The sequence below is a fragment of the Globicephala melas genome, chromosome 2, assembly GCF_963455315.2.
Source record: "Globicephala melas chromosome 2, mGloMel1.2, whole genome shotgun sequence".
Classification (NCBI taxonomy): Eukaryota; Metazoa; Chordata; class Mammalia; order Artiodactyla; family Delphinidae; genus Globicephala; species Globicephala melas.
Window position 1 is genome coordinate 89,362,198 of NC_083315.2, and position 19,749 is coordinate 89,381,946.

The window sequence follows — 19,749 nt, forward strand, 5'->3', positions numbered from 1 at the left end:
AGAGGACCCAGAGAGGAGGGTGAGAATGAAGCCGGGGAGGCTGAGGATCTGCGGAGCTGGGGAGGAGTGGTGGGGGAGAGGCAGAGAGCAGAGCAGAGAAGCAAAGATTCCAAGAAAAAGAAGACTTCTGACCCCGATGGGGGCCCTAAGCCAGAGGTCTGAGTGGGACTTGGGACCTGATCTTCCCATCCCTCATGTCCATGCACAGGCATTCACTGAGGGGTACGAGGGACTGCAGGTTCCAGATTCCCAGCTCACTAGCCACGTTCCTTTCCCTGCCTCCTCTAGGAGAAGCAGTTCTTGAGGGGTAGGACTCGAGGCTTTGTTCGGGACCTGGGAGGCTGGAGGTAAAGTCCTGCCAGGGACTGACAAGCCCCAAAGGATTTGTGCCTCCCGGGTTCCTGTGTGTGATCGGGGTTAGTTCTTCCACGGGGTGGAGGGTGGGGACCAGTGTCACTGCCTTGAGGGCTGCTTATGCGTTTAAAAAAGTGCCCCGCAGGTGCGGGTACTTGGTGACGTTTCTAAAAGCTTCGATCCAGAAGTGGACACGGCTGGTGCCTCCTCCTCCTGTGCCAACTGTCGGTGTGGGGGACGCCTGCTCCGTGTCTCTATGTACCACCTCCCACCCTTTTGGCCACAGGGTCAGCATGGTCCGTGCAAGGCCAGAGGCCCTGGTGCTCCTGGGAGCTCTGCTGACTGCACTCCTGGACCCAGCGGGTAAGTACCAGGCGCCCCTAGTTCGGGATGTCTCCCAGTTTCCCTTGGGAGTTGGGGAAGGGAGACGTGCAGGCAAGCGGCTTCTTGAGGCTGGAAGATCGGGTGAGATGGCTGAGCGGCTCAGCCAGATGGGAAACTTCCTGGCGCAGCCTAGACGCCGGGCGAGTATCCCCACTTGGGTCGGGTTGGGGGCGCTCGGCGGTCTGGAGAAGCACGGGCCGAGGCCGTCGGGTCCCAGAGGGGTCGCAGGGAGGCTAGCACTGAGTGGACCACCCTCTGACCCACAGGAGGCCAGGACTCAGTCTCGCTGACCTGGGAAGTGCAGCGCTATGACGGCTGGTTCAACAACCTGAGGCACCACGAGCGTGGCGCTGCCGGTGCGTCCCGTGGTCTGGGGTGGAGAACGGCTAGTGAAGGGCAGGGTCGCGGGAGACCCGGCGCGGAGAAGCCGAGAGAGCGAGCCGCCAGCCGCCCGGCTGCCTGCGCCGCGAATTCCTGTACACCCCTGGGGACAGAAGAAGGGGTCTCGTCAGTGGGAGTGGGGAGTTGGAGGGAGGAGTAGAGCGAGTTTCGTGGGCTTGTTGGAGACGGAGTGCTCAGACAGAGCCCGGCTCCCTGCTTCCCACAGGCTCCCGACTGCGGCGCCTTGTACCTGCTAATTACGCGGACGGCGTGTATCAGGCTCTGGGGGAGCCGCTGCTGCCCAACCCGCGCCGACTCAGCAACGCCGCCATGCGGGGCAAAGCTGGGCTGTCATCCAGCCGCAATCGCACAGTGCTGGGGGTCTTCTTCGGTGAGAGCAAAGTGGGAGAACGCGTCTTCGGTGAGGGTTGACCTGGCGCTCAGCTCAGAGCCTGGGGAGAGGGGCCCTGAGGCCTCTCTGCAAGTCCACAGGAGACCGATACAAGACCCCGAACCACTTCCTCTCCCCACCAAGCCTCACTTCAAGCCTTTCTTCCTCTTGGAGGGATTTGGGGGTGTTGATTCGGGGGTATTTGCTCTCCTAATCTTTCTCTTATCACTGACTACAAACCCAGTAGTGCCACTAACCCTCATTATAGCTCTTAGAAGCTGATTCCACTACCGCCCCTCTCCTGTTGTGATTATATCTTCTTTCCCCCGAAGAGGGAGGGAGAGGCAGGATCTGTTAGGAGAGGGGGACTGGCTTGGGGGAGCCCTTACATTAATTCTATTATTTTGATTCTCCCAACAACATTATGGGGTGGGCGAGGAGGGTACTATAACCCCACTTTGCAAATTAGAAAAATGTTTTAGAGCTGGTGGCGCGGAATTTGCCTTGGAACATCTGCCTTTAGGCTCTTCAGAAATTGGCGTCAGCCTTGGCGGTGGGGAGTAGCAATTCTCACCAGTTTGCCCCCCGACGCCCGCAGGCTACCACGTGCTCTCGGACCTGGTGAGCGTGGAAAAGCCTGGCTGCCCAGCCGAGTTCCTCAACATCCACATCCCGCCCGGAGACCCCGTGTTCGATCGCGACCAGAGCGGGGACGTGGTGCTGCCCTTCCAGAGGAGTCGCTGGGACCCCGAGACCGGACAGAGCCCCAGCAACCCCCGGGACCTGGTGGGCAGGGCAGGCGGCTGGGGGGGGTGGGGTGGGGCGGGACCTGAGGCAGCTGTGGAGAGGCGCCCACCACCCGCAACGGCCGCCCGGCCCTCGCCCGCCCTGAGCCGCCTCGGCCACCCGACCCCCGGCTCAGCCTCCCGCTGTCCCCGCAGACCAACGAGGCGACGGGCTGGCTGGACGGCAGCGCCATCTATGGCTCCTCGCACTCCTGGAGCGACGAGCTGCGCAGCTTCTCCGGTGGGCAGCTGGCGTCGGGGCCCGACCCCGCCTTTCCCCGGAACGCGCAGGACCCGCTGCGCATGTGGACTGCGCCCGACCCCGCCACGGGACGGCGCGGGCCCCGGGGGCTGTACGGTGAGGCGGCGGGGGCGCGGGCGGGGGGCCGACGAGGTGCGCCCTCCTCGGGCCCACCCGCGCTCAACTCCTCCCCTGTGTCCCCACCGCGCGGGCAGCCTTCGGGGCGGAGCGAGGGAACCGCGAGCCCTTCCTGCAGGCGCTGGGCCTGCTCTGGTTCCGCTACCACAACCTGTGGGCGCAGAGGCTGGCCCGCCAGCACCGGCTCTGGGGGGACGAGGAGCTGTTCCAGCACGCGCGCAAGAGGGTCATCGCCACCTACCAGGTCGGTCGCGCGGCCCTGCCCCCACGTCCTTGTCCCCGGGAGACTCCGCTGCCCCGCAGAGCCCTCCATCCTTGGACAAGCCCACCCAGAAACACCCCTCCCCAGACAGCTACCGTCTAGGGAAAGTCCCTGAGAGTGATAAGGAGGCAAAGCGCTAGTTATACCAGAGGTTTTCTCGTGATTGTTATTTAGCTGCCCCTCCCCCCTGCCCTCGTTCCTCGTGGGCAACGGGAACCTCCTCCCCTCTCCTGTTTGAGTGTCTCTCCCGTGACTGCCCTGCCTGGTCCTCGTCTCACACCTAAGCCTTCCTTGAGCTCAGATCCTTCCTGGCCTGGCTGCTCCAGCGCTGGCCTCCCATTTCCCCCTCTCTTGACCCTCAGAACATCGCGATGTATGAGTGGCTGCCCAGCTTCCTGCAGCAAGCACCGCCGAATTACACAGGTGAGGGAGTTTGGGGAACACCTGGGCTGAGGCGGGGTTTGAGGAGGGGGAGGGGGTCAGGATACATAGGACAAAGAAGACAGGTGGGTTCGTGTGACGAGTGTGTGAGGGTAAAGAGCCTATTTCTCTTCTTACCCCTGTGGACAGAGTACCGCCCTTTCCTGGACCCCAGCATCTCTCCGGAGTTCCTGGTGGCCTCTGAGCAGTTCTTCTCCACCATGGTGCCCCCTGGCGTCTACATGAGGTGAGGGAGGGTCTGGCTGAGCATCACACTGGCAGAGGTGAAGAATTAGTGGTCTTGTGGGCCTGGGGCCTTTTTTACACCCCTACAGTTTCATGGGGGAAAAGAAGCAGAATTTGGTGCCCTGAAACAGCACCCTGGGGTAGGAAGTTCAGTCTTAACAGGAAAATCTCCCCATTTCCTCCTAATGGCTGAACTTCAGTTGTTGAGAGCAGGATTTGTCCAGCAGCTGGGTCACTCTCTTCCCTCCTTCCCTTCCTACCCTGTGTGGACAAAGAGCAACCTCTACCTTCAATCCGCACTCGTTGCCAAACCCCTGCCATGTTCAAGGAAGTTCCGAGGACACCTCTTAGTACTGGCCAGGCCCCCTCTGAATCCCTCGCCCCACTCAACCCCACCTCAACTTCTCTGAATTCTCTTACTGCATCCTTGATTCCCCATTTCAGAAACACCAGCTGTCATTTCCAGATGGTCCTGAATGAGGGTTTTGGCAGCTCCCCAGCTCTCAGAGTCTGCAACAGCTACTGGATTCGGGAGGTCAGCCTGGGGTCAGGGGCAAGGGGAGGTGGGTCAAGGTCAGTCTTATCACACAGGCTGGGAAAAGCAACAATTCCAGTTCTTAGGTGTTGCAGCTCCAGGGTGGTGGGAGTTGAAGGGTAGAGTGATCAGAAAATTATCTGGGGACAACAGCTCAAGAGAGTCTAGGACTGGCCAAGGGCCCTTTATCCTGAGGTGCTGCAGTGGTCCTGAGAAGGACCTGGCTTTAGGGAGGGGCCTGAGAACCTACCTTGAGTGTGTTGTTTTATTCCAGAACCCCAATCTGAACAGTGCCGAGGCAGTGAATCATCTGCTGCTGGGAATGGCCTCCCAGATTTCGGAGCGGGAGGACAACATAGTGGTTGAAGATCTGAGGGGTAAGCACTGGAGGCAGAGGGGATGAGGGCCCAGAGGTCCGGGAGCCTGGGGACCCTTCTGGGTTAAGCATCAGGCAGACCTAGGGTACCTATAAAGCAGGAACATAGATAAACACACAGCAAACAGCCATTAGAAGAAAACAAGCTTTATTCTAAATTACTAACATCTGAGGGTGTGGGGGAAGGGTGGCACCACAATCTCTGGTGCTTAGGTCGCTAAAGGTTTTTGTCCAGCCCTATGCTGAGGTTAAGTAGGTGGGACGGGGAATTTACTGCTTGGTGACTAGAACAGTCCTGAGTCTTAGGGGAAGAGTTTTGCCAGAAAAATTGCCCCTGGTCACACATGATGACAGTGACCCTGCACCAAGGCAGGGCACATGTCGAGGAGTGCTGAGTGTGGGTAATGCCAACAGCCCAATTCAAGGCTGCTGGGCGAAGAAGGGTTAGAGGGACTGAGCCTAGAGCCTGGTCCTCTCTCCTCCTCAGATTACTGGCCTGGCCCTGGCAAGTTCTCCCGCACTGACTATGTGGCCAGCAGCATCCAACGTGGCCGAGATATGGGGCTGCCCAGCTATAGCCAAGCCCGACAGGCCTTGGGGCTGGAGACCCCAGGGAACTGGAGTGACCTCAACACCACCGTGGACCGTCAGGTCAGGAATAGTGATGATGATAATGGCAGCTAAAGCTTTCTTGTGGTGATACTGTTCTAAGTCCTTTACACATGTAACACATTTAATCTATGTCAAGAACGTTACAGAGTAGAGACCATAATTATCGCCATTTTACTGATGACATAATTGGTAAGTCAGTCTTGGAAGCAGGATTTAAATTCAGCCATCTGATTCCAGAGTATCCTCACCACTGCATTGTACCATTACTGCAGAGTCGCCCCTGGGTTGGGTGCCATTGTCCTATTCCTGCAGGATCTCGCCCCATGAGTTGGGTGACCCTGAAGCTGCTGATCACTGGGGATAGGCGGTCTGGGTAGTGACGCACTGGTCCTCCCACCAGACTTGTCACCACCTGAGGAGTGCTGCCTAGATAGAGGACACTTCCTCAGGCCTGAGCAGCAAGCCAGGCAGCTGATGGGGTCCTGTGTTTGAGGGATGGGGCAATAGTGGCTGCCCTCCCAACACAAAACCGTATCCACGCTCACACGCTCCTCACTTCCTGTGTGGCCCCAGATGCTGGAGGCCATAGCTGCCCTGTACAACCAGGACGTGTCCCGGCTGGAGCTACTCCCCGGGGGGCTCCTGGAGAGCCATGGGGGCCCTGGACCCCTCTTCAGCACCATCATCCTCGATCAGTTTGTGCGACTGCGAGATGGCGACCGCTACTGGTTTGAGAACAGCAGGAATGGGTGAGGCCTGCTGGGTTCCCACCTCAGACTCTACCTCGGCCTGGGCCCCAGACCCTCTGCCTGTAAACAGCACCCGGATGTCCCAGCACCCCTCCCCAACCCCTCTCGATCTCTTTTCTCATCTGGGTCCCTGGGCCTGAGTTTGCTGGAGACCTGTGTCCCCTTCCCATCCCAACAATTCCTGGCTTTCTCTAACTTAGGCTATTCTCCACGGAGGAAATTGCAGAAATCAGAAACACCACTCTTCGGGACGTGCTGGTGGCTGTCACCAGCGTGAACCATAGTGCCCTGCAGCCCAATGTCTTTATTTGGCAACAAGGTGGGTGGCCTGGGAGAACACAAGCAATGGTGGCAGAGAAGAGACAGAGGTTGTGTGGGGATCACTTGGTGCTGTCCAGGGAGCTGGGCACCGGCAGCTCCTTCTGTGTTGGTCTGGGAGGCCTGCATTAGGCCACCTCCCCCAGTAGAGACTAGACTGGTTTGCAGGCTGAACCTTGTGGTCAAGTTGGGATAGATGCTGAGAGATGGGATGTGGAAGAGGAATTTTTGACGGGAACAAGTTCCAGGGAGGAGGGTTTGGGAGGGAGTGGGTACCTGGTCCTTTATAGGACAGAAGGGAAGGCTGCCTGGCCAAGGAGTGGGATCTTCAGGCCCTGAGATCTTCTGTGTCTTTCCCTCAGGTGCACCCTGCCCTCAGCCCCGGCAGCTCACAAGTGAAGGCTTGCCCCCCTGTGTGCCCCTGACTGTGACTCATTTCTTCGAGGGCAGTGGTCCTGGTTTTGGCATCACCATCGTGGCTCTGTGCTGTCTCCCCCTAGGTGAGCCCTTTACCCCTTCGCCCATTTCTCTTCTGGCTCCCCTCCTCCTCACAGACTGTCCCTGCCCCTCATTATCTGCTGGCCTGTAAGGCTAGCTCCTAGGTACATTTGAAGCCAGGCTCAAGGGGCCTTGGGAAGGGAGGGGCGGCAGCCAAAGCCTCAGTGAAGCTGTAGGCGAGGCCGCGCCCCCCCCACCCAGTGTCTCCTTCTGACCCCCTTCAGTGAGCCTGCTTATCTCTGGGGTGGTGGCCTATTTCCGGGGCCAAGAGCTCAAGAAGCTACAAAAGAAAGGCAGAGAGAGTGTGAAGAAAGAAGCAGCCAAAGATGGAATGTCAGGTGAGATGGGGCCAAGGGACGGGAAGAAGGAAGGGGACAGATGGGGGGGCGGTGCTGGGAGAAAGAACCAGGTTACAGATGTGGGGAGAGAGCCAGGCTTTGGGGGTGCCTGCTCAGACTGGCAGAGTGGAGCTAGCCTGAGGGCAGGGGCCTGGGGAACTCTGCTGAACCACTCTGCCCCATTGTCCCTTCCCTAGCGATGGAGTGGCCGGGACCCAGGGAGAGGAGCTATCCCATCACCATCCAGCTGCTCCCAGACAGGCGTCTGCAGGTCCTAGACAGGCGTCTCTCTGTGCTCCGCACCATCCAGCTGAGGCCCCCGCAGCAGGTCCACCTCATCCTGTCCAGCAACAGCGGACGCCGCACCCTGCTGCTCAAGATCCCCAAGGAGTATGACCTGGTATGGCCCATCCTGCCTCCCCAGCTTGGGCTGCCCTCGCACATCTCCCCTCTCACGGCGAGTCCTCTCCGGCCACCCCGTCCTCAGCTACAGAGCTCAGTTGTGAAGGCTGATGCTGGGAGGATCCACTCCTTTCAGAGGTCCCCAGCCCCACCACACTCTCCCTCTGATCCCCTTTGAGCCTCTCACCTGGCCCCAGCCGGGATGGAATGGGGGACAGCTTTTTTCTCCATCCCCCAACCCAAGACCCTCTGAGGGGAGGCTGAACCAGAAGCTCGAGCCTTCCTCCCACCAGGTGATGCTGTTTAACTCCGAGGAAGAGCGAGGCACCTTCGTGCAGCAGCTGCAGGGCTTCTGTGAGAGCTGGACTCTGGGCCTTGATGTGGCTGAGATGAGTGAGAACGAGCTGTTCAGGAAGGCTGTGACCAAGCAGCAGCGGGGCCGCATCCTGGAGGTCTTCTTCAGACACCTCTTTGCCCAGGTGCCTGACTCTGCCTTTTGGAGGCAGGACCGGGCCCAGGGGTTGAAGGGACCCTGGGCTGGACAGGACCCTATGTGGGGTGATCTAAGCTTCTGCTCTGCGGGCTGGAGATTTCAGTTTCCTCATCTATGAAACAGTGATTAAAATAGGATCCATCCCTCTAGGTTGCTGTGAGGATTCAGGGAGATGGTCTACATCAGTGGTTCTCAAAGTGTGGCCCCTGGACCAGCAGCAGCAGGCTCATCTGGGAATTTGTTAGAAATTCAAGTCCTCAGGCCCTTCCCCAAGACCTAGGAAATCAGGAACTCTGGGGTTGGGGCCCACAAGCCCACCAGAGGCTTCTGATTCACTCTAAAGTTTGATAAACACTGTTCTATGTGTGCTTGCTTCGTTATAGGCATTTAACAAATGGTAGTTACATGTATATGACTTTTAAAATCAGGCACATGACAGCCCTGTCTGAATTGACAAGAGAATGTATCTTTAGCCCCTTCCTCCCTGTCCACTTAATGTCTGCTGCAGCTTCTGTCCCCAGTGTAGGCTCTCTCACTTTGCATTCCCAAACCGTGCCCCTCCCCATTCCCACCCCATCCCCTGCTACAGTCACCCCCTCTGCAGGAAAGCAGAAGCCCAAGTCAGAAGTTTATCTAATGACCGTGAGCAGCCACCAGGACTCACCCTTTCTGAGCTGGACTTTGGGGAGATGTGAGAGGTCACTGAACTGCTTCCAGCCTCACCTCCTTCTCTCCTTCCCTCTGCTGCTGCCCGAGTGCAGGTGCTGGACATCGACCAGGCAGACGCCGGGACCCTGCCCCTGGATTCGTCACAGAAGGTGCGGGAGGCCCTGACGTGTGAGCTGAGCCGGGCCGAGTTTGCCGAGTCCCTGGGCCTCAAGCCCCAGGACATGTTTGTGGAGTCCATGTTTTCTCTGGCCGACAAGGACGGCAATGGCTACCTGTCCTTCCGGGAGTTCCTGGACGTCCTGGTGGTCTTCATGAAAGGTAGGGGGATGGTGGACCATCCCAGGAGTCAGGTGTCTTTCAGCAGAGAGTTGACGGGCATCCCCCTATGTCTTGCCAGGCTCCCCAGAGGACAAGTCCCGCTTGATGTTCACCATGTATGACCTTGATGGGAATGGCTTCCTCTCCAAGGACGAGTTCTTTACCATGATGCGGTATGGGGTGGGCCCCTCCAGTCCTGAGACTTCCTGATATTTTAAACAGGAAAACAGGTCAGGTCAGAGGAGGGTAGGCGAGGAGGTTATGAGTCCATCTACATTGAGAGGTGGCCTAGGTACTATATCCTAGACGCTCAGAGCATCCAGCTTCAGAAGTTTATCTGGCCAGGCCCCTGCCTCCAGGAGAGTCTGTATTTGCAGTGCCAACACCACCAGAAAATTCTCCCTAGTTACAAAAGACAACCAACATCAAGATGACCAGTAACAAAGCCCACTAACCCCTTCTGGATGCCTTTGGGTCTTTGCTAACTCTTCAAATGCTGTGCTTTACACAGTGAGATAATGAATCATGGAGGACGGATGCCCTGGGTTACTGCCAATATTAATCACCATGACAGGCAGGAGGAGAAACATGGAAAGTTCTTCTATATTCCAACCCTTCTCTCCTCCTGCTTCTTAAGCCATTTCTGGTTGTGGTGTGCCGATAAAGACCAGTTTTGAGCTCACAGGCTTATTCCTGAAGACCGTGCTCCACAGCTGCCTACAGCTCTATAAGGACTGGGTTCATATCTCTCTTTGTTCCCTGCTGAATCCCCTCCTCCGCACTGTGATTGGCACATAGCAGGCATTCAATACATAGTTAACTGAATCAGATGAAACAAATAAGTAAATGAATAAACAGAATGCGTAGAACAGCCCAGACCCTTTTAACTCTTCTACCCCTGTAAGCCTCCTCATTGCTTTCAGCTTTCACCTTAACTGCCACATTCTTTACAGTCCAGATACCACAACTGGACATGGGCTTCTGAAAGGGCTAGGGCGAGGCGCATTGCAGTTGTCCCTCGCTGGGCGTGCTGCTGCAGGACCCTCTAGGAGACGGTCTCTGCCCCCAGGGGCTGAGGTCCACCTCCTTGGCCTGTACTCAGTGTGGCTTTTGCTCAGTCTCACCCTGAGCCAGTGGGATGATGTGTTTTTTAATGTGATGGCAGTGCTTGCTGTGCCATGCACACAAAGGTCTTTTTCTGCTGGACTCACACAAACTTTCATGTTTGTTTGCTTTTGTCCCAAAAGCACAGTCTAAGAAAAGAGTTATGGCCACTGTAGCTGCCACTGTGGGTGATGTCACATTGGGTGCGGAGATACTCCTGCCTATGCCCCAGGCTGTTGGCACAAGGAAGCAGCAGCCAGTGCAGCTACATCTCCTCTCCCAACCCCCCGCTGGACCACGAACGGGGTGCCCAGCGGTGGTGTGGGAGGTATCAACATAAGAGCCTGCCACGTGAGAGAGCCATGGCACACCTGGACAAGTCCCTACACTAAGTGGACATTCATCCCAGCTGTAGGTGCCCCCCTGTTTGGGGACTGCTTTCTTTAACTGGTCAAGGTCACTTTGAATTTTGTTCTGCCTTTTGAGCCCTTGGCCACCCCACCCAGCTTAGCGTCAGCAGCAGGCTGGATGAACACCTTCTCAGTGCCATTTCCTGGGTCACTGGTAACCACATTAGATAGGCCGGGACCCACCCCACCCAGCACCTGCCTGAACCTGACCTTGCCAGGTGACAGGCTGCGTTCGTCTCTCCTCCCTCCCCCTGCCCAGGTCCTTCATCGAGATCTCCAACAACTGCCTGTCCAAGGCCCAGCTGGCTGAGGTGGTGGAGTCCATGTTCCGGGAGTCGGGCTTCCAGGACAAGCAGGAGCTGACGTGGGAGGACTTCCACTTCATGCTGCGGGACCATGACAACGAGCTCCGCGGCACCCAGCTCTGTGTCAAGGGTGGAGGTGGAGGTGTGTGAGTTTGGAAGGCGTCAGGAATGGACGTGTCTTCAAAATGAGAGTTCCTGGTGCATAGCACTCAGGTCTTATTTCTCTTTTAGTCCTTGGTGCCTGGTAGAGAGCCAGGCACGTGTAATCAAGGGCATCACATACACCTGCGCAATTTATGCACAAAGATACCCACTGAGGGGTCAGGGCAGGCTGAAGTCCAGCCTACATTCTACACACCAACCATGTGCATTGGTCTGGGGTGTGTCTGGCCAGAGGAAGAGGCCCTATTTTCTCTACACAAAGGACCTGCAGGGTTGCATCCGCCTGGAGGGGGGCCCCTTTTCTAATTGCACTCAGTTGCCACATTGTCTAGCAGTGGCCGCCGCCCTGTGTACAGTGGGTGCTCGGTGTGGGCAGTGAGGGGAGCAAGGCTGGGGAAAGAGATGGGGACACGACCAAGTCACTGGCAAGTGCCACGGCAGCCTTCCTTGGACAGTCTCCTCCCTCGTGGGGAAGCCCGTCCAGCTTCTTGTTCTCCCCAGGTACTGGAGACATTCTTAAACCAAACGTCAGCTGTCGAGTGTCATTCATCACTCGGACTTCTGGGGAACGGTGAGTGGGAATGGGGCACTGGGAGGTGCCCCGGCTGGGTCCCCTGCAGAGAAATGAAGGAGTAGGGCTGGTGGAATCAGCCCCTGGGCCAAACATTTGCTCTGAAAGTAGCTTTCAGCGCACGGTTGTTCTAGCCCAAGTTCCAGCTGCCTCACACACATAACCCCTTACTGCTCAGGAGTCTGGCTCTCTCCCTGCCCCTCCAGGACAGAATCATTCTACAGAACATGTGATCAGATCATGTTCATTCCTTCTGTCTTGCCTTCTGCCTGGCTTCTTTCTGACCGGTTTTATGGGCAGGTTCTGTGGACAGAAATGAGTCCCAGGATCTATCCCCTCCCACACCAGCCCCAACTCTGACTTGGCAGTTCTTCTCCTGGCTGCAAAGACAAGGGGAGAATGAAACCCATTTTTCTCTTCTCAGTTCTTACCCTCAGGGAGTGGGGCTCCCTGTCTCAGAAGCCCCAGAGTTGGGAGGCCCTGGGTTGAAGAAGAGGTTTGGCAAAAAGTAAGTGTTTCCCAGACCCTTGACCCGAGGAGACATGGAGAGAAGTCTCAGGGTCTCTGGTCTGCGCACAGCCCCACACACAAGGAACCATCCTGAGACTCATTCCAGGTGTCCCTGACCGGATTGGCAGGCTATTGAGTTAAAGACTCTTCAACCGCTTCCAACCTCTGCACCCTAATCTTCAGGCAGGGGGCCTGGCACTCGGATGCAACACCAGGCAGTGAGGGGTCTCCTGGCTCCTGCCTGCTTTGGGCACAGCAGTGAGGCCTGTGCAGGGAGCAGGAAGAAGGAAGCACAGAACAGAGAGGAGGAGGTGGAGATGGAGTCGTGGGGAGACAGAGGAGTGGGTGGAGAGGGCAAATAAAGCTGAGAGGTAAAGGCTTGGCAGAGTGGATTCTACCCCCCAAAAGCTTTTTCTTTCATCTGTTGTGGCCCATCCTGACCGCTACCAGATCACCAGGTCTCCTTCATAGGGTGGCATTTAGGGGAGGACAGGGTGCCCTGATCTCGGGCCACCTGCCTCCCATTGCTGCAGGGCAGTGGTGCCCCCTCCCCGGCTATACACAGAGGCGCTGCAGGAGAAGATGCAGCGGGGCTTCCTGGCCCAGAAGCTGCAGCAGTACAAGCGCTTTGTGGAGAACTACCGGCGGCACATCGTGGTCGTGGCAATCTTCTCAGCCATCTGTGCCGGACTGTTTGTGGAGCGTGCTTACTGTAAGGAGAGTTCCAGGTTGTGGGCAGTGGGAGGGGAGACGTGAGAGCCTTCTGGTTGTTATTCTTGATCCTCAGGCATCTGGATAGGGGAGCCCAGCTGTTCTGACTGGGGTCCAGGCTTCTGTGCTGTGCTGATCCACCCCCACTGTGCCCCCAGACTATGCCTTTGTCTCGCCACCCTCGGGCATTGCAGAGACCACCCTCGTGGGCATCATCCTGTCGCGGGGCACGGCGGCCAGCGTCTCCTTCATGTTCTCCTACATCCTGCTCACCATGTGCCGCAACCTCATCACCTTCCTGAGAGAGACCTTCCTCAACCGCTACGTGCCCTTCGATGCCGCCGTGGACTTCCATCGCTGGATCGCCATGGCTGCTGTCGTCCTGGCCAGTATGTGGCTCCTGGGCACGCTCGCCACTGCTGCAGTCCCCTGGGTCGAGCTGTGGGGGAGGCAGTGGGGAGACTGGAGCTACTTATACTTCCTGTTCTCCTCGGGGCTGGAGGTAGAGTTGGCCCTGGAGGCGTCTCTAACAGGATGTGTCTCTTTCAGTTTTGCACAGTGCTGGCCACGTGGTGAATGTCTACATCTTCTCAGTCAGCCCCCTCAGCCTGCTGGCCTGCATCTTCCCCAGCGTCTTTGTGAATGATGGGTCAGTTTTGGGGAGGGTCCCCCTTGGGAATCCTGGGGCAGGCCTCAGGGTACAAGAGAAAAGAGGTAGATGGCCCTAGACCCTCCACTCTCTCACTAAGTGAGGGCGAGAAGCTAGCATCCTTGGGGAAGCTGAGAGATGACTTCCTTGCCCTCAGGAAGGAAGCAGGCCGTAATTGGCCAGGAAAGGAGTTTGGGAGATGAAGTCGGAGCCTCTTTCTCACGTGTACCTGACACATAGCTTGCTATCTCAGCCTACTGTCCATTCACTGGGCAAATATTTGTGGAATACGTCCTGTGTGTCCATCCAGGAGCCAAAGAGTAGGGATGCCAAGATACATGCAGTCGTTCAACAAATATTTATTGAGCATTTACTCTGTGCTGGGCATTGTTTGAGCATAGGGATAGAGCATGGAGGTAAGCTCCCTGCCCTCATGGAGCTTACAGAATATGAACCAAGCACTTCAAGGAAGCAAAGGTCAGCTGCAGTAGGAGAATTCAAGATAACACAGGAGGAAGAATTGCTTTGAGATCAGAGGGTGGAACTGCAGGAGGCTGGGTGCCATGTTCTTTGGAAGGACCCTTGGCCATCTGGGTTGAGGCCCAGTAACCTCCGCGTTCAAGGCCGTCAGGAAGAGAGTCACATTGCAACAGTGGTGGAGCCCCTCCTGCCCCAGCCTGAGGCTCTGGGTGTCTTTGTCCTACAGGTCCAAGCTTCCCCAGAAGTTCTACTGGTGGTTCTTCCAGACAGTCCCAGGTAAAGAGTAGACTGTATGTGGAGTCTGGGGTTTCTGTCTGAGGACTTTTGCTTTTGTCCTCCCTCATCTTCCCATGAATACACACTTGTCTATAGTGGTCATAGGATCCCTTTGCAGCCTCCAGCACAAGCCTCAGCTCCAGCTTCTTTGGGCAAGCTGTTCTGGGAGCCAGGGAGGGATGAGAGAGGTCAGGGAAGAAGAGCGGAATGGGGAAATGCCCTCTGGCATTCTCAGCCCAGGCTGAGGTCCCGAGGCCAGGGGCTCTCAGACCCTGTCCCTGCTGCCCCCAGGTATGACAGGGGTGCTCCTGCTCCTGGTTCTCGCCATCATGTACGTCTTCGCCTCCCACCACTTCCGGCGCCGCAGCTTCCGGGGCTTCTGGCTGACCCACCACCTCTACATTCTGCTCTACGTGCTGGTGAGGGACTTCTCTGGGCAGGGCCAGGCCACAAGGCAGAGATGAGCACTCATAATGTGGGGAGGGAGCAGGGTGAATTGGACGCAAGATCTCAGACCGAGACCCCAGACCCGAGATCACAGCCTATGGAGCCTATGCCAGCCCCACCTACCCTGCCCAGGCCCAGGGCCCAGGCAGGAAGTATCTGGGTAGGGTGGGTGCAGGAAGGGGGCCAGCTGGGCCTGAGCTATACTAACTGGCCATGTCTCCAGCTCATCATTCACGGCAGCTTCGCTCTGATCCAACTGCCCCGTTTCCACATCTACTTCCTGGTGCCAGCACTTATCTATGTGGGGGACAAGCTGGTGAGCCTGAGCCGGAAGAAGGTGGAGATAGGCGTGGTGAAAGCAGAACTGCTGCCTTCAGGTACCAGGCCTGGCCTGACCCTCGGTGGGCAGCATTGGAGGTCAACTCATGGGACGTGGGAAGACAGCTCCCCAGGCCTCCTCATCCCATTGCTGCCTCCGTTAGCCTCTCAGGGACCCCTGCAGCTTTCCTGATGGAACTACAGCCCCCAAAAGAGCTGTGTTTAGTTCCCAGGAGGACTTACAGACAGTGAGAAGTGACTATGAGAAGAGGAGGCTGAAAGTGCATTCAGAGGTGTTTAAGGACAAGAAAGACCCACGCTTGTGTGGCCTGGGTGCAGGGTGGGGAACCATACACCCCTCTCCCATTCCGTCCCTCAGAATAACCTCTCTTCAGAGACAGATAAATGGCCCAGACTGCAAGAGTCTGTTGTTGATAGTCAATGTTGGCCAGCGTGGGGATTCACATCAATGTAAAGGGTGGTAGAAGATAACTTAAGTGACAAGGGGCCAGCTAACCTTCAGGACTCACATAGTAAGAAAATTAAACCTCACTTCAACTGTATTTCAATCAAGATTATTTAAGAACAAAGTCTCAGCATGGTATTAGCATGCCTTCTGCATCCTCCAGTACTTGCGAATCTCCTTTTTCCACAAAGAGAGAACAAGCCTGAGGCTCAGCTATGGTCAGGCAACAAACAGTATCCAGCTAAAATTTGATAAAACATGGTACCTTCTGTTTAGACCACATGATACTTAGGCAAGACAATGTAGGGTATTGGTTAAGAGCTTGGACTCTGGAGCTAGATAGAGCACGGCCTCTGGAGCTAGATAGAGCACATGATGCTGGTTTTCTACTCACCTTAGGGACCTAAATGTTCTTCTCAAGGTAAATTGAATTGAAAAAGTAAGTCAATTTAAAGAAAAATGTTAGATAAATGATAGTGCAGCAGGTGTGCTGATATGGCCCACCATAAGGTAACCCTCATATGGTGGAGGTTTGGCAAACACTGAGATGGTACCTGGGGAGCCTGAGGTCCCCTGACCTAGTAGGCTGGTATCCAGGACAGTGGTATCAGGCCTGGGCCCTTAGTGGGAAGAAGCAGCAAAGAGGAGGGGAGGGGCTGGAACAGGAGAGCAGAGAAGCCCAGCTCTTGAGTTACCCAGGAAACAGAGAAGGGCGCCCTCCAACTCCCAGCCCCAGAAGCCATACTCGCTCAGATCATGTTACTACTCCCTGTGCCTCAGGTGTGTGGAGAGGACAGGGTACCTGCCAGTCCTCAGGTACCAGGAGCAAGCCCTCTGATCCCTGCCCCTCCCTGCCCATGACCCCCAGGAGTGACCCACCTTGAGTTCCAGCGGCCCCAAGACTTTGAGTACAAGTCAGGACAGTGGGTGCGGATCGCCTGCCTGGCTCTGGGGACCAACGAGTACCACCCCTTCACCCTGACTTCTGCACCCCACGAGGACACGCTTAGCCTGCACATCCGGGCAGCAGGGCCCTGGACCACCCGCCTCAGGGAGATCTACTCACCCGTGACGGGTGACAGCTGTGCCAAACATCCAAAGGTGCCCATCACTGGGAACCACTTTTGGGGTTCTGGCATTGATAGAAGGTCCCCACCCTCCCCGACCTTGGGATAAGATGCTCCAGCCACCCCAAAGCCAGACTGGGAGAGGGCTGGGGTGCCTCAAAGAAACTAGTTCTCCCTGTCCTCCCTGCCCCCCCCCCATTTCTAACCTCAGAGCTGGGGAAGGGCCAGGCTCATCTCATCTTCCTCTTCTGTTGGCAGCTGTACCTCGATGGACCATTTGGAGAGGGCCACCAGGAGTGGCATAAGTTTGAGGTGTCCGTGCTGGTGGGAGGGGGCATTGGGGTCACCCCCTTTGCCTCCATCCTCAAAGACCTGGTCTTCAAATCATCCTTAGGCAGCCAAATGCTCTGTAAAAAGGTGAGTGTCCCTCTCCCATTCTTCAAAGAAATGGGGACAGACAGCCTGATTGTGTCCCCACATCCCAGCAGAGTAGCATGATAAAAAGTCCCTGGCTCCTAGGCAACTGGTTCTGCTGGGACCATTCATACCCAGTTGCCCAGATGGCAAACATTTGAGGGAGGGTAGGAGGTGTAGCCAGAAGAGCCTCTGCTGGGATCTGTGGCTAAGAAGCCTTGGATCAGGCCTGTGGGGGTCCAGGGCTTCCCACCATCTCAGTATAAGCATCTGGGTAGAGGAATCTTGAGCTGAGCTGAGTCAGAGCTTTAGTTGTGTGTCCCCAGATCTACTTCATCTGGGTGACACGGACCCAGCGGCAGTTTGAGTGGCTGGCTGACATCATCCGGGAGGTGGAGGAGAATGACCACCAGGACCTGGTGTCCGTGCACATCTACATCACCCAGCTGGCTGAGAAGTTTGACCTCAGGACCACCATGCTGGTACGTCAGGGCCGGCCAGGCAGGGCAGCTCAGTGGGTATGTGGGTTGAGGGTAAGGATGGCCAAGGCAGGTGGGTGGACCGCCATCTGGACTAGGAGCTGACCCTGGCTCTGCCTGGCTGTGACCTTCCTCCTCTACTCCCTCCCCCAGTACATCTGTGAGCGGCACTTCCAGAAGGTGCTGAACCGGAGTCTGTTCACGGGCTTGCGCTCCATCACCCACTTTGGCCGACCCCCCTTCGAACCCTTCTTCGACTCTCTGCAGGAGGTCCACCCAAAGGTCAGTCCCACCCCGACCCATCCTTCCCCTGCCAGGACTTCCTGGCCCTCAAGCAGCCTGCAGCTGGGTACTGAGCAGAGGACCTCAGGATGGGGTCAAGCATTGGAGAAGGGCTTCAAACCCCACCCCCTGCCTCCCCAACTCAAGCTGCCTTCTCAGGGCCTGGGGTCAATGGCCTGGTCATTCCAGCCAGGCTTGAGAAGCAGCTCCCTCCTGGGGAGGAAGCCCACAGGCCTCTGCTTCTCTGCAACCACTGCCCCCCCCACACACTTGACAGGTGAGGAAGATTGGGGTGTTTAGCTGCGGCCCTCCAGGAATGACCAAGAATGTAGAGAAGGCCTGTCAGCTCATCAACAGGAAGGACCAGGCCCACTTTGTGCACCACTATGAGAACTTCTGAGCCCTCCCTCCCTGGTTCCTGATCCCTCCGTGGACCAGCCCTGCCAGCAGTTTCTGTCAGAATTCACCTCAGGCCTCAGCTGGAGAGCTGGAAGAGCCTCTCCCTCATTGCCCCATCTGTCCCAGGCTCTGAGAAGATAGAGGAGACCCTTCTAGCTTAAGCCACAGCAGGCTGTGGCAGACAAAGTGGGGAGGGGACAGTCCCTGCCTTGTGACAACTATGGAGGTGAAGAGATACAACCGCATTTTCCTCTGATAGGTCCCCATGTCTGTTTTCCTCCCAGAAAATCAATGTATTGCTTTGGTATTTTCTTGGCCTAGGCATTTGAGGGAGGACAGGGTGGGGATATCTGGTGTGAAGAGAGGGTTCAGAGTGAGAATCTCCTCAGAGCCCAGCTCAGAAGTTGCGATGCTAAACCTGGATGGCCTGCCTGCCTCAATTCAGTCTCCGAGGCCTTTTCCCTCCAGCTCTACCCCCCAACCCATTCCTGCTCTGAGAGGATCAGGAACCCTGAGGAGCAACCAGCAACACCCGCTGCCCTCACCTCTTGGCTGGCCCTTCTCTTAGCCTGCTGGAGCAGCCCCTCAGCTCTGGTACCAAGGGAGTCCAGCCTCTCTGCCAATCATCCAGAGTTCCCACTCAGCTCCCCTCCTCCACAGGACTTGGATGACCAACTGTCCCAGTTTGCCCAGGACTCTCCCAGTCTTGGCACTGAAAGTCTCTTGTCCTAGGAAACCCCTCAGTCCCAGGCAAATCAGGGCAGTTGGTCACCTTCCACAGGAGCCAATCTGGGACATCACCTCCATACTCTTTAAGACCCTTCCTTTTCCTTCTTCAACTGGCTCTTTCCTCAAAAGCTAAGCTGTAATTTAAAAAAACAAAAGGTATAATTTGCATAAAGTGTACAAATCTTAAAGTTACCATGTACTACATATGTTACTACTACCCAAATCAAGATATAGAACATTTCCATCACCCCAGAAACTTCCCTTGTACCCCTTCCAGTCAGTCTCCCCAAGCCTTAGAAGCAACCACAGATGTGATTTTTTGTTATTACTCCAGATTCATTTGGTCATACTGAATGTACTCTTTTGAAACTGGCTTGTCTTACTTAGCACAATGTCTCTGTGATTCATCCATGTTGTATATATCAGTAGTTTGTTCCTTTTTATTGATGTGTCGTATTCCATTGTAGAGATTACCACAGTTTATCCAATCTTCTGTTAATAGACATTTAGATTGTTTCTGGTTTTTGATAATTATGAATAAAGCTGCTATGAACTTTCTTAGGACTTATCTTTTGGTGAACATAATGCACTCATTCCTCTTGGGTATGTATCTAGGAGTAAAATTGCTGGGTAATAGCGTCCTCCAGCCAATAGGATCTGTGGCAGGGAGAGTTTCAGGCCATCTCCACATTCCTGCCCCAGGCTTCTGTCCTCATTGGTCATACTCTGCCTCTTCTGACAGGTCAGATGCCTTTAGCTCCCTACCCTCTGTACTGAAGGAATCTCTCTGACAGAACTGGAAGAGCACCAGATCAGGAGCTAAGAGACCTGGATACGAGTGCCAACTTTGCCTATATGTAGCTACCGAGGAAAATCCCTCAACTTCTCTGAGCCTGTTTTCTCATGTATTAAAATGTCTGTGTGGGTATTAGGAAGACAGTGATACTGGCCCAGAAAATTATACAGATGAGAAAATTTATGAGAATATATTATACAATTGCAATGTATTTTGATTATTAATCTACCTATTTCCTAACAGCATCAGACCTCCAGGCCTCCA

General features: G+C 55.9%; 1 protein-coding gene across 1 annotated transcript; it reads left to right on the forward strand.

The window, feature by feature from the left end:
- Positions 1–583: 583 nt before the first annotated feature.
- DUOX2 (dual oxidase 2) lies at positions 584–19,155 on the forward strand. Its single transcript, XM_030842689.2, has 33 exons — positions 584–717; positions 1,005–1,094; positions 1,346–1,510; positions 2,109–2,296; positions 2,452–2,653; positions 2,752–2,918; positions 3,299–3,359; positions 3,507–3,603; positions 4,047–4,137; positions 4,412–4,514; positions 5,001–5,164; positions 5,699–5,874; positions 6,075–6,193; positions 6,555–6,692; positions 6,915–7,028; positions 7,226–7,428; positions 7,724–7,909; positions 8,685–8,910; positions 8,990–9,083; positions 10,684–10,871; positions 11,393–11,462; positions 11,887–11,970; positions 12,506–12,684; positions 12,842–13,072; positions 13,233–13,332; positions 14,039–14,088; positions 14,380–14,507; positions 14,759–14,912; positions 16,188–16,420; positions 16,645–16,803; positions 17,127–17,282; positions 17,433–17,561; positions 17,839–19,155. The coding sequence occupies exons 1-33, from the start codon at positions 648–650 to the stop codon at positions 17,959–17,961; spliced, it is 4,638 nt and encodes a 1,545-aa protein (XP_030698549.1). The 5' UTR covers positions 584–647; the 3' UTR covers positions 17,962–19,155.
- Positions 19,156–19,749: the final 594 nt, after the last annotated feature.

Bases quoted from the DNA above. Each gene is read 5' to 3' on its own strand.
- DUOX2 (XM_030842689.2), top strand. From the start codon at position 648: ATGGTCCGTGCAAGGCCAGAGGCCCTGGTGCTCCTGGGAGCTCTGCTG. The intron at 1,511-2,108 runs GTGAGAGCAAAG...CGACGCCCGCAG, and splicing joins AGTGCTGGGGGTCTTCTTCG to GCTACCACGTGCTCTCGGAC. The intron at 3,604-4,046 runs GTGAGGGAGGGT...TCCCCATTTCAG, and splicing joins CCCCCTGGCGTCTACATGAG to AAACACCAGCTGTCATTTCC.